The 13,291-nt window shown below is 45.1% G+C and overlaps 1 protein-coding gene across 1 annotated transcript; it reads left to right on the top strand.

The window, feature by feature from the left end:
- The first annotated feature begins 839 nt into the window (after positions 1-839).
- On the top strand, positions 840-13,291 carry oma1 (OMA1 zinc metallopeptidase). The gene is made up of 8 exons (XM_031753907.2): positions 840-1,540; positions 6,518-6,746; positions 6,899-7,072; positions 7,176-7,283; positions 8,797-8,925; positions 9,071-9,145; positions 9,668-9,817; positions 11,793-13,291. The coding sequence occupies exons 1-8, from the start codon at positions 1,203-1,205 to the stop codon at positions 12,135-12,137; spliced, it is 1,548 nt and encodes a 515-aa protein (XP_031609767.1). The 5' UTR covers positions 840-1,202; the 3' UTR covers positions 12,138-13,291.

Here is a 13,291-nt window from a genome sequence, read left to right as displayed (position 1 = left end):
AAAGGGGCCTCTTGAGAAATCAGAAAATCAGACATGCAGTAGTACGGTTAGGTTAACTGGTGATTCTAAACTAGGTGTATGTGTATGATGGACTGTCCAGGGTGTACACTGACTCTCATGCTATGGCAGCTGGGATAGGATGTAGCCCCCACCTGTGACTCTTAAGTTGGATTAGCAGAAGAAAATGGATGGATAGTTACATTAAAGTGTAAAAATACCCTTAAGTGAAACACCTGCATTCCAGTTCCCATTTATTTTAAAATTAGCATCAAGATAAACTGAAAATACCTCAAGTGAAAATGCACATGATGGCAAAGTAATCCCATGAAACAATCTAACATTGATTGATCATTGATCGATCAGTGGTTTATTTCACTTTATTGTTGAAGCCGGAGCTAATGTTAAAAATACTTTATATACACAACTGGTTAACATAATCAGCGGTTTTCACACACTTGTGTTCATGTCTGAAGTTTGACAGTTATTGAGATTGTTAGTTATGGCATTAAGCTGGCACACGATTTGGGAACCTCTACAATAATTTAGCATAATTTATTAGTTGATGTGTATTATTTTAACTGCAAAAAAAAAAGTTAAATAGTAAAACATGAAAATAAATGTGTTTGAGTACAAAGTAGAATATTTGCCTCCAAACTATGGTGGATTAAAAGCAGTAGCCTGGGTATGATTTTAAAAAACACAAAACCCATTTAACATGTAAATATATTCAGTTAACTTCCAGCACTATAATAACTTTTAGCTCGTTTATAATATAACTTTGAGCTGTGTGTGCGGAACGTTCGTAACGGGGCTGTTTCTAGGTGGAATCATTTGGGAGGAGGGCGCGTCCCAGAAACTACAGTTAACGCTACAGTTAACTACAGTTTTGAATCGCGTCCTTTCGGCTCAACGGGCATTAATGTGTTTCAGCTCAGCGTGTAATGGTGTTAAAAACCAACTTTTGGACTGGTGAAGGCATTTCAGAGTTCCGCCGCTGCACACCGTTAACCTAGTTTACGTGTACGTAGCGTTCACTTCTAGTAATGACATTGACAGCTGAGAGCTGCTCCTCAGGTGTCACTACCGGATTTATTTTGACCTCTAGGATGAGATAACCGCGTGGCGTTGACCGTTTTTGGTCAGTCCTCGTATAAATTAAAAAAAAAATTGTTGCATTAAAAAAAATTAAATTAAATTAAATCATGGCTCTACTTTGCGGAAGTCTTTTCAGGAGCAGTCACTTCAGTTTGCTTTCATCGCATCTGATCGGGAACCTCCGGGTATGCAAACGAGCTGTTTACCCTCAGAGCAGCTGGCGAACAACCATAAGCACATCTGTACGCTTGAGAGCTTCTTTGACTGGACGGACAACGAGTTATCAGATTTACTTCAAAGCCACTGCTCCTCTTCCCTGCGGTCCTGTCCTGACCCCATGCGGACACTGCTTCCACACTTCTGCCCGCCTGAGGGCCCTGCCTGCTCCCCTCATATGGATGATAATCAAGCCTCTGCAAAAGATTATGGCTATAATACTGGGCAGGTAGGAAACATAGGGTGTGCAGGAAGGTCCACAAGCTTTTGGATAGACACAGTTTTTGTAGTTTGTGCTTTGAACACCACCACAGTGGATTGTAAAAATGTAAGAGTTCAAATGCATTCTTTGAGCTTTAATTTAAGGGGTTTTTTTTTAGAAAAGAATTGCAATAAATATTTAGAAATTACAGGCATTTTTGGCCCCCCTCTTCTGAATAATAATTGGACACAGTACCAATTATTTTGTTATCCATCTCCTTATCTAATTTGGGGATAGAGCCTATCTCAGCTACCTTTGGGCAGGAGGCAGGCCAATAGACCACAGACCTTTCATCACCAATCAATCACTAATGAACCTTACCCCACTAACTGCATGTCTTTAGACTGAGATTAGGAGCTGGAGTACAGAGAGAAAGACCCATGTCATATGGTGGATTCAAACCCAGGAGCTTCTTGCTGTAAGGCAGTAGTGCTAACCACTGTGCTACTATGCTGGCTGATTGCGATGCTCCTTGGCTGTAGTCTCTGATAAAAGGCTGGCAGAATATTGTGAATCCAAGGAAGCTTAGATGAAAATCCTTCTTTGGCTGAGAATAGCCCTCTAGACCTCAGACTTGCTAGTTCTGTGGCGACATCATCAGTAAACTCTAATTAGTAATTTCCTTTGGCAGCTATACCTGCCCGTGCCATAACATTGCCTCCACGATGTTTGACAGATCTCTGTAACCAGTGGTCTACACCTTTTTGTAAATCTACTGTATTTCCACTTTTGAATGCATCCTTTAATTTTACACTTTGATGTCGTCTACCTATTTTTGTGCTTCTGACAATAAGGAACTTGGATAAAATTGGCTGTAAACAGCTAATGGAAGACTTTTGTTAAACCACTTGAATTAAAGTTGAAAGTTTGCACTTCAAACATACCTTAATTTTTTAAATAATATAAAGTAAAGTGTGGTGGTGTACAGGGGCAAAATCACAACCCCTAAAAAGTATAGAGTGAAGTGGTTAATCAGTATTGATATTTCGGAGTATAAATACGACACTATAGTCTATAATGGTCTACAAATTCAAACAGAAGTAACATTTTAAGTAGGGAATGTAAATAAAAAGCAAGAATTTAATAAGGTGTGTCAATAGAAAAGCTCTTAATACAGATGATAAATCGAGCATCCTTTTTGCTTAAGGCATAATATCATTTAACAATACTTAATGTTTAATTAAATAATGAACACGCTCATAATTGTTTTATCAACTGTTTTAATTATTGGATTTAAATAAGAACAAATAAATTACTGTCTAAATTGTTTCCATGCTTTGTTTTAATTAACTGGTACAAATTAATCCATGAAACAGAGTGACTGTGATGGTATCATTTAGCAGGCATGGCATGTGAGGTTTCAGTATTTATCCATCCATCCATCCATCTTCATCCGCTTTATCCGAGGCCGGGTCGCGGGGGCAGCAGCCTAAGCAGAGAACCCCAGACCTCCCTCTCCCAGCCACCTCCTCCAGCTTATCCGGGGAACACCAAAGGCGTTCCCAGGCCAGCCGAGAGATATAATCTCTCCAGCGTGTCCTGGGTCTGCCCTGGGCCTCCTCCCGGTGGGACATGCCCGAACACCTCACCCAGGAGGCGCCCAGGAGGCATCCTTGTCAGATGCCCAAACCACCTCAACTGGCTCCTTTCGATGTGGAGGAGCAGCGGCTCTACTCTGAGCCCCTCCCGGATGGCCGAACTTCTCACCCTATCTCTAAGGGAGAGGCCAGCCACCCTTCGGAGGAAGCTCATTTCTGCCGCTTGTATCCGCGATCTCGTTCTTTTGGTCACTACCACAGCTCGTGGCCATAGGTGAGGGTAGGGACGTGAGATCGACCGGTAAATTGAGAGCTTCGCTTTTACACTCAGCTCCCTCTTCACCACGACGGACCGGTGCAGCGTCCGCATCACTGCAGCCGCAGCACCAATCCGTCTGTCGATCTCCGGCTCCCTTCTCCCATCACTCGCGAACAAGACCCGAGATACTTGAACTCCTCCACTTGGGGCAGGAACTCATCCCTGACCCGGAGTGGGCACTCCACCCTTTTCCGGCTGAGAACCATGGCCTCAGATTTGGAGGTGCTGATCCTCATTCCCGCTGCTTCACACTCGGCTGCGAACCGTTCCAGTGCGAGCTGGAGGCCTCCACCTGATGAAGCCAACAGAACCACATCATCCGCAAAAGCGGAGATGAGATTCTGAGGCCACCGGCGAAAGCCCTCCGCCACTTGGCTGCGCCTAGAAATCCTGTCCATAAAAATTATGAACAGAACCGGTGACAAGGGCAGCCTGGCGGAGCCCATCACCCACCGGGGAACGAGTCCGACTTATTGCCGGCAATGCGAACCAAACTCTTGCAACGGTTGTATAGGGATCGAATGGCCCGTAGCAATGGGCCAGACACCCCATACTCCCGCAACACCTCCCACAGGACACCCGAGGGACACGGTCGAATGCCTTCTCCAAGTCCACAAAACACATGTAGACTGGTTGGGCAAACTCCCATGCACCCTCGAGTATCCTCGAGAGGATAAAGAGCTGGTCCAGTGTTCCGCGACCAGGACGAAAACCGCATTGTTCCTCCTGTATCTGAGGTTCGACTAGCGGACGAACTCTCCTTTCCAGCACCCTGGCATAGACTTTCCCAGGAGGCTGAGGAGTGTGATCCCCTGTAGTTGGAACACACCCTCCGGTCTCCCTTCTTAAAGATGGGGACCACCACCCCGGTCTGCCAATCCAGGGTACTGCCCTGATCTCCACGCAACATTGTAGAGGCGTGTCAACCAGGACAGCCCTACAACGTCCAGAGCCTTCAGCAACTCGGGCGGACCTCATCAACACCAGGGCTCTGCCACCAAGGAGTTGTTTAACTGCCTCAGTGACCTCGCGCCCGGAAATTGGCGGGTCATTCCCTCATCCCCAGACTCTGCTTCCTCCTCGGAAAACGTGTCAGTGGGATTAAGGAGGTCCTCAGTATTCCTTCCACCGCCTGACAATTTTCTCAGTCGACGTCAGCAGCGCTCCGCCAGCACTATACACAGTGCAGGTAGAGCACCGCTTTCCCCTCCTGAGACGTCTGACGGTTTGCCAGAATCTCTTCGAGGCAGTCCGAAAGTCTTTTTCCATGGCCTCTCCGAACTCCTCCCACACCCGAGTTTTTGCTTCAGCCACTGCCCGAGCCGCATTCCGCTTGGCCTGTCGATACCTGTCGGCTGCCTCCGGAGTCCCACAGGCTAACCAAGCCCGATGGGACTCCTTCTTCAGCCTGATGGCTCCCTTCACCTCTGGTGTCCACCATTTGGTTCGGGATTACCACCACGGCAGGCACCAACCACCTTGCGGCCGCAGCTCAATGCAGCAGCCGGCGATGGAGACGCTGAACATGGTCCATTCGGACTCAATGTCCCCAGTCTCCCTCGGAATGCTGTTGAAGCTCTGCCGGAGGTGTGCGTTGAAGATCTCGCGGACTGGGGCCTCTGCTAGACGTTCCCAGCACACCCTCACTACGCGTTTAGGTGCACCGGGTCTGTCCAGCGTCCTCCCCCGCCACCTGATCCAACTCGCCACCAGGTGATGATCAGTTGACAGCTCAGCCCCTCTCTTTACCCGAGTGTCCAGAACATATGGTCGCAGGTCTGGTGATACGATTACAAAATCGATCATCGACCTGCGGCCTAGAGCGTCCTGGTGCCACGTCCACTTATGGACACTCTTATGTTCGAACAAGGTGTTCGTTATGGCCAAACTGTGATTTGCACAGAAGTCCAATAACAAAACACCGCTCGGATTCAGATCAGGGAGGCCGTTCCTCCCAATCACGCCCCTCCAGGTCTCGCTGTTGTTACCCACGTGAGCATTGAAGTCTCCCAGCAGGACAACAGAGTCTCCAGATGGGGCACCTTCCAGCACCCCCCCCAGGGACTCTAAGAAGGCTGGGTACTCTGAACTGCCACTCGGCGCATAAGCGCAGATGACAGTCAGGACCCGTTCCCCAACCCTAAGGCGCAGGGAACAAACCCTCTCATCCACCGGGAAAAACCCCAACGTACCGGCAGCAAGCCGAGGGGATATTAGAATACCCACCCCAGCCCGCCGCCCTCACCAGGGGCAACCCAGACTGAGACAGAGTCCAGCCCCTCTCCAGGAGACTGGTTCCAGAGCCCAAGCCATGCGAGAGGTGAGCCCGACTATATCTAGCCGGTATCTCTCAACCTCACGCACTAACTCAGGCTCCTTCCCCACCAGAGAGGTGACATTCCATGTCCCTATTGCCAGTCTTGGCAGCTGGGGATCAGTCCGCCAGGGCCTCCGCTCCTGGCCGCCGCCCAGCACACAATGCACCTGACCCCTATGGCACCTCCTGGGGGTGGTGGGCCTGCGGGAGGATGGGCCCATGTCTCCTCTTCGGGCTGTGCCCGGCCGGGCCCCATGGACTAAGGCCCGGCCACCAGACGCTCGCCCTCGGGCACCCTCCCCGGGCCTGGCTCCAGGGCGGGGCCCCAGTAACCCTATCCCGGGCAGGGTAAACTGTTCCCTCGATATTCTCTTCATAAGGGTTTTCTGATTTCTGAGGGTTTCAGTATTTATTTAGTCCTATTTTGTCTTCCCCTCCTTGCCTCCAACAGAATAGAGAGCAGGCATTTTGTTTTTGGCCTTTTAGCAGTACTACAAAATTTACCTGAGGAATTTATGCATGTTTTGGCACTTTATTTGAGGCTAGGCTTCTCTGGAAAGAAAAGAGGTTATTGTTCTGCATTCTTACATTATTATGAGAAACTTTGGTTGCTAATCTTTCATGAGGCTTTTTCTCCGAGCATTTTATTTTAAACATGAAAGAAGCTTCAGATGATTCATTTAATTCTAATTGTTGGAATAAGGTGTTAAATGTACTGCCTGAGCTACATAAGGATTTACAGCAGAACTAAAGACCTTCTTTTTGTACAGGAGTATAAGGAAGTGGTGGGTGGCCTTACCAGACAACCGGCGGCAGCTGGTGCGCAAATATGCATGGCAGAAGCGCTGGCATCTAGCAGGGGGTGCAGGTGTTGCTATTATGATTGTAGCCCTCTTCCTCCTAACGCACCTTGACGAGTCCCCGCTGACAGGACGGACCCGCCTTCTTGTGTTCAGTAAAGAGAACTACATGGAGATGGCAGCTCTGACTTCAGATGCGGTGAGAGACGTTGTGTTGCTTGTGACATTGTGAGAAAATCACAAATATCCATTCTACAAACATTTCTAAGAAGATTTATTGAGTCAACAAGTAAGAAGGTGAATAGTTAAATGGAATTTCCTTAAATATTTGTTGTCATCTCTGTGTTTCAGTACATGGAGGAGTATGCAGAGCTGCTTGTTCCAGTCACTGACCCTCGTCACCAGGTGGTGGAGTGGGTGGTGCAGCACCTGGCACAAAGGAACAAGGACATCCCTGAAGTGTCTGACATCAGCTGGACTGTCCATGTGGTGCAAAGTCCCAGTGTTAATGCCTTTGTACTACCGGTAAGTAAAGACAAGCTGAACACTAAAAATGTTACTATTATAAGGTGCAATCTGGTGTTTGCACACCTACAAAGATTAAAAAGTTATTTCCTATTTTGTATAGAACGGAAACGTCTTCATGTTTACTGGAATGCTGGAAGCCATTGCAGATGTTCACCAGCTCACTATTATACTGGGACACGAGATGGCTCATGCCTTACTGGGACACGCTGTAAGTACATAACCCTCCACGGACTGTTTGCTGTTATAGCATCGTTTGTACTCCACATTATAAATTTACCTTAATACTTGACCTTGAGAGTGAATAGGTTTATTTTTTCCCAGATAATACAGGGTTTCTCTGGATCATTAAAAAGTCAAGAAAAGTAAGACCTTAAAATATTTCATATTTCCCCAATATTTGGTGAAGGTATTAACTTTGGAAATGGTTTGTTTAAGCCTGGTAGAAGAAGGTCAGAGCCAGTACGATTAATTCTTTAAGTTTTTGAAGTTGTGTAGTTTTAATGTCGCTCCCTCGTCATTGTTGTCTTTGCACTCGTTTATTAATTTATTTACAATCCAAAGTCTAACAATATCACTTTACTCTCATGTGTGGCAAAGAATATAATGTCAAGTACGGCGTTGTATGTATAGTGCATAATTTTGACATTATTGGATCTTAATTTTTATTTCTTGAAGTCCTAAATGGGCCTTAAAAAGCATTTATTTTGATTGTTAAAATGATGTTGGAACTATTTATTATAAGTGGAGTTAAACAATAGGCAAAAAATTACACCTGCCACTGGTATTATTAACAGAAACAAATTCTTTGATTGTATGTTTTCTCTCATGCATTGAGTGCATATTCTTCCGTAACAGACAAGCACTCAGAATGCAGAAACTTCACACCTGTTTAGTTTCTGAGGCTGAAGTGCTGCAGTGCACAAAGACCTGTGCAGTATGCTGACATCTAATAGGCTTAGCTGATCAGCAGCAGATGTTGCAGTGAATGAGGATGAGTCACTGAAAACACTTAAAGTGCAAATATTGCTCAGGAACAAACTTTAGTCATTTATTAGCCCTTGGCACAGTTTTGGAGGTTCTACACAGCACTGTAAAATATGCATGTGGACCCCCTACAGGTGCAGAATATACTGCATTATACACTGAGATCTCCTGACTATTCATCACTTCTGCTCTGTCTCGGAAGTATAATATCAGCTGAAGTGGCATCTGTTGCAGTCTTGTTGCATCAGCCGTTGATAAAAGACTCACTGACAATCACCTCCAAACAGTCACTAATCCTGCCGGTGCCATGATGACCAAAGTGACCTCAGGCACTGCTGTGCTTTATTAATTCTCCGCAGATGGCTGTCTTTTTTTTTCCCCCCAGCTTTAAAGCCCATTCTTCTTGTTCTAAAAAAGTGTCTAATGAAGTTGTGGGTATTTCAAGACTTTAAACGTCCTCGGAGGAAATGCTTGAAGGAGATTTTAATTAGATGAAGGGAATGAGCATCGATGGGCTTGGTATTACCCAGTAGGTGTGCTCTATTGGATTGGCTGTTAAAACCTCTAAATCTGTTATAGCGTAAATGTTCCACTAAAATAGATGGGAACAATCAATATGTTTCAGCAGCCTCAATCACCTCCCCAAAACTTTCTACCTCTATTTTTCTGTTCTTATATTTTTCTCTTTTGTCCTCCTTCCTTCCTTTTCTTTTCTGTCGCACTCACTGCCTCCACAGGCAGAACAGGCCAGTGTGTCTCATGTCCTGGAGCTCCTGTCTGTTGTTCTCCTGATAGCCATCTGGGCCATGTGTCCTCACGACAGCATGTCAATGCTGGGACATTGGGTACAGGGCAAGCTTAGAGAGGTGAGGAATTAATATTCATTATCTGAAAATGTATATGAAGTATTAAAGCTACAGTAGTTTAAAATAAATGACTGGAAGATAAAAATGTACAATAATCTTGTAGTTTTTACACACCTACACAAAAATCTGCCTCTTTCTTTCCTAGTTCCTGTTTCACCGCCCTTTCAGTCGGAAACTGGAGGCTGAGGCAGATCAAGTTGGACTGCAGTTGGCTGCTAAGGTATCAGTCACCAATTTGGTCACCATTTATCTGACTCAAGTGGTGCCTTCTTTTGTGTTTTCATCTGTGTTTTTTTATCGATTGCATTCACTCTGATGATATTATTAGGGTTAAAAACAGGCTAATAACATGAGGAAAAGTGTTAAATCCAGCTTTTTGGAGCTTGGCTGATTCAAGAGACTGGAAATGGCTGAGAAATCCTGACTTTCAGTCTCTTTTTTCCCCTCATGTTATGGATTTGCAATAGCAACTCAATTGGTTGTGCAGGCATTTTTCAAGGTCAGTAGTACTTTTGGGGTTAAAAATTAAGAACAAATTTTAAAACCTTTTTGCTATTTATAGGCTGTTCTTTATTTTAACCTTATTCAGTTTCCTCTAATGCTCCCTAATCATACAATCTGTCCACGGGACAGTAGGGGGCACTGTTGTCAAAGGAAACTAAAGTGAAGATTTTTCTCTCAGCACAAAACAGTGGGACGCCACTTCGTGTGTGTGTTTCTGAGGTGTGTGTATTATTTACAGGCGTGTGCCGATGTGCGAGCAGGACCTGTATTCTGGCAGCAGATGGAACTCAGAGACCAACTATCAGGAGAGCCCACCTTGCCCGAATGGTTGTCCACACACCCATCGCATAGGAACAGAGTCGTTCAGCTGGACCGTCTCATACCAGAGGTATAGACAGATGCAGTATTTTTCCTTAGATTGTTTCCCCCTAAACTGTAGAGTCGGTTCTTATTCATATGTTTGTCCCAACTTTGAAGTGAAGAAATCTGTGAGGCCTGTGTGGGGACACAGCCCTACTCTTTTCTGTTTTTCAGGAGAAACAGTGTAGCTTTAGGAGCTGTTGGAAAGAGTCTTAATGGAACTAATGAAGCGTCTGGAGAGATATAAATCCACCTGCAGACAAGGAGAGGAGGGCAGAAAGGAAGGAGAAACGTGGGGTTTTAGGAAGACAGCAAAAACATTTTGCTGTGCCAGGGCCTGGATGTCTGCTTAGCTGTGAATGTCTTGAAGGATTTGAGTTGAGTGCCTGAAAGAAAACAGCCCCACATTAGCAGCTCAGTGTTGGCAGTGTGACCAGCCAATCAATGGTATCTTAAGTCTATAAGGAAATCAACAACCAGTTAAGACAGCAGTTTCAGTCGAAACTGTCAGCATCCACAGTCCTCACAACTTTTTCTGTGCGTGTAAGTGTTAGCAGAAGGGTGGATTAATAATCTATGTATTAGACAGCAGTGAGGTTAACCTTGACTGTTATTTGGACTGTTGGAGCACTGTCAGATGCTCCAAGCACAAAGACGAACAGATGGGTAAACCACTAATTGTCCATCAGGTGCCTATGTCGTTGAATATGTGCATGTTCTGTGTATGTGCTCGTGCACCCGGTCGTATCCCTGTGAGGTAGATTGACCTCTAGCAGCAGTTGTTGTCGAGGCCAGGCTGTAGCCACAGGCAGTGAAGTGATGAAGACTGTTGTTTGGGGATTAATTGCCCTGATTTGTGTGTGTGTGGTGCTGAGAAGACTCGGTTTCTGGTACCTCCAATAGTAAACTGTTCGATCCAGCACAGCAGCATGTATGAGTCAGTTAACAGCCGAGCTCAGTCTGGTGAAAGCGATGCATAATATGATGTTTTTAACCTTGCAAAGGGTGACAGCCTCAAGCTACTTAACCCGACTCTTGTGGGGGCACTCCACCTCCATGAGCGCGCTCATCATCCTTAAGCACAGCACATCAAGTCCACTGGTAACATGAGAGGGAGAGCCTGTTGAGTGGGAAGTACACGTATGTGCTCAGTCTTGTAGGTGATGCTAAGTGAGAGATTAATGACTTGGGATGTGCGTAGGTGTGTGAGACAGACGGAGAGAATATATTTATCGGCCGGGGTGTGATTGAAGTTTCCATTAGCTCCGTCACATACTGGAATATTTTTAACCATAACCATTTTAGCCAAGCTAGTTACATGGCTCTTTCACGCTAATGTTGGCCTACAATAGCAGCTTCCATGTCTTTTATTCAGAGACACTTTATAATTTTCTGTTTCTCTAAAAAAAACCATAGAATGTATATAAAAGATGGACGTGGCTTCCAAGTCAGTGCAGAAGTGCATCAAAACTGCATTCTTTCAAATGGCCAGCAGTGGGCAGTACATCTGTTTGTGAAAAGAAGTCTATGAGAAAATGATGCTACTCCTTAGTAAACACTTTCCTGATGAGTTTTTGGTCTTAATTGCTAGTTTTAAGACTGATTTAGCATAGCACGAGGTTCATTCAGTAAATTAAGATCCCATTAAGAGTAAAGTAGACATTAAAACAGGTATGCTTTAGGGCATAATTTAAAAGTCGCTCAAGTCAGATCCTCCACTTGTCAGATTTGGAAAAACTAAGACAAAACTTTAGTCCAAAGGAGGCTTTAAAAATGTGACTCTGCTGTAGCTTTTGAGCTTTTGACAAGCAGGAGGGTACATGACTGGTTGAAAGGTGTCAGATGGTAACTATAAATGTGACTTTGCATGAATTAAGTTTAATGTGCCTGCACATAAGCTAGCATTTTAGTTTGTACATAGAGTTTTCACCAGCCCCAGTTGATCTTGTTTGGTTTTGCTTAAAGTGTTTGTGTGTCTGTCCTTTTGCTTTATATTTGTTCAGGCTCTGGAGCTGAGGGAAAGATGCGTCTGTCCTGCTCTGCCTGCTACTGATCCTCGTGATGTTTTCTCCAAGAGCGTCCGTGTGTTGCTGGAAAACACCAGGGAGGAAAGGAGTGAAGGGCCAGAGAGGGGAGACAAACCTCTGTTGACTCGCAGCCCCACCTCAGTCCCCACAAGACTGCCTGCAGCATTCCTTGCCCAAACTGCACTTCCTTCTTCCCCAGATGCAGATCTGTTAAGCAAAGGCCCGGTCCCAGCTGCAGTTCCAGAGAGAGTTATGGCAGCCCGTGCCACTGCTACTGCTGCAGAGGAGGGATCCCAGCACGTATTGCAGAGCACCAGCTGACAGGGGTGTTAAATCATCACCAACTTCCTTGAATAAACTTGACTGACTATAGTGGAGCATGAACTGCAGCTAGAAACCTTTCTCTTATTGTCTAATAAACTGAAAAAAATGCACCTAAGTGCGTAGGTGCTAAAAGGGTTAAATTCTCACCCACGATTGCAGAGACTGCAGATACCACCACAATCGAGGGTGGAGCTGGCGGTTGTTTTACAAAGGAAGTGACTGCGGGTCATTATATAAATCAGTAGAAAATTGAGGTAAAAGGCTGACAAAGATAAATCAAGAATGTTATCCATGCCTAATGACTACAAAAATACCACATTAATTAGATAACCTTGAATAGGAAAATACTGAATTAATTAGCTTCCATACATTGCCAGATTAATATGTGCATTATTCATTGACACACGGCAACAGACGAGAGTAAGCACTTACGTGTGCTTGTTGGAGGCAGCGTCCATGGCATCCAGAGGACATCTACATTCTCATTATGACTACTGCATTCTCATGCCACACACACAGCACTTTATGCGTTTTCTTGCCCGGGGGACTTAATGGTGTAAATTTATGCTGGGTTGTTTGCAGGTTTTAAAACACAGCGCTCTGCACGGGAATGCCAATATCAGCCGTCAAGCTTTGAGAAATCTTTCATGGGATTTTGTAAAATCTTATTTAACAAGGCAAGTTGACTGAGAAAACATTCATATTTACAACAACAGCCTGCGGGAGAAGTCATACTGTGAAGAGGGGAGGGCAGTTATGGTTCAAATCTTGGTAATGTTTTGTGTGTGTGTGTGTGTGTGTGCGCGCGGAGAGGAATTGGTACACTTGGTTACACTGTGAAATCAAAAATGATACTACTATGTTTTTTTGGGGTGGGGAGGTAAATTATTTTATTTGTGTCACGCTTTTTAGGCACTGAACCTGAACTAGCCTCCAAAAACAACAGTTGGGAGTCTTACACCTGCTGTGGAGGCTTTCTCTTACAGGGTAAAACGCAGGGTAGGTCTATATTAGCGTTGGTTTCTCCTTTAGAATTTAGTGGTCAGTCCATAACAAGCCATTGAAAAGCACATATTGGTTTTTGCACATTCATAACTCAGCAGATATGTATTCTGTTTGCAGGTGGCTAGCGAATAAAATTCAAACTTGGA

This window comes from Oreochromis aureus, linkage group 23 (assembly GCF_013358895.1).
Source record: "Oreochromis aureus strain Israel breed Guangdong linkage group 23, ZZ_aureus, whole genome shotgun sequence".
In the NCBI taxonomy this organism is placed as follows: domain Eukaryota; kingdom Metazoa; phylum Chordata; class Actinopteri; order Cichliformes; family Cichlidae; genus Oreochromis; species Oreochromis aureus.
Note: the sequence above shows the minus strand (reverse complement) of the source record. Positions and strands in the feature narration are given on the sequence as shown.

Bases quoted from the DNA above. Each gene is read 5' to 3' on its own strand.
- oma1 (XM_031753907.2), top strand. From the start codon at position 1,203: ATGGCTCTACTTTGCGGAAGTCTTTTCAGGAGCAGTCACTTCAGTTTG. The intron at 7,073-7,175 runs GTAAGTAAAGAC...TATTTTGTATAG, and splicing joins TTAATGCCTTTGTACTACCG to AACGGAAACGTCTTCATGTT. The intron at 7,284-8,796 runs GTAAGTACATAA...CTGCCTCCACAG, and splicing joins ATGCCTTACTGGGACACGCT to GCAGAACAGGCCAGTGTGTC.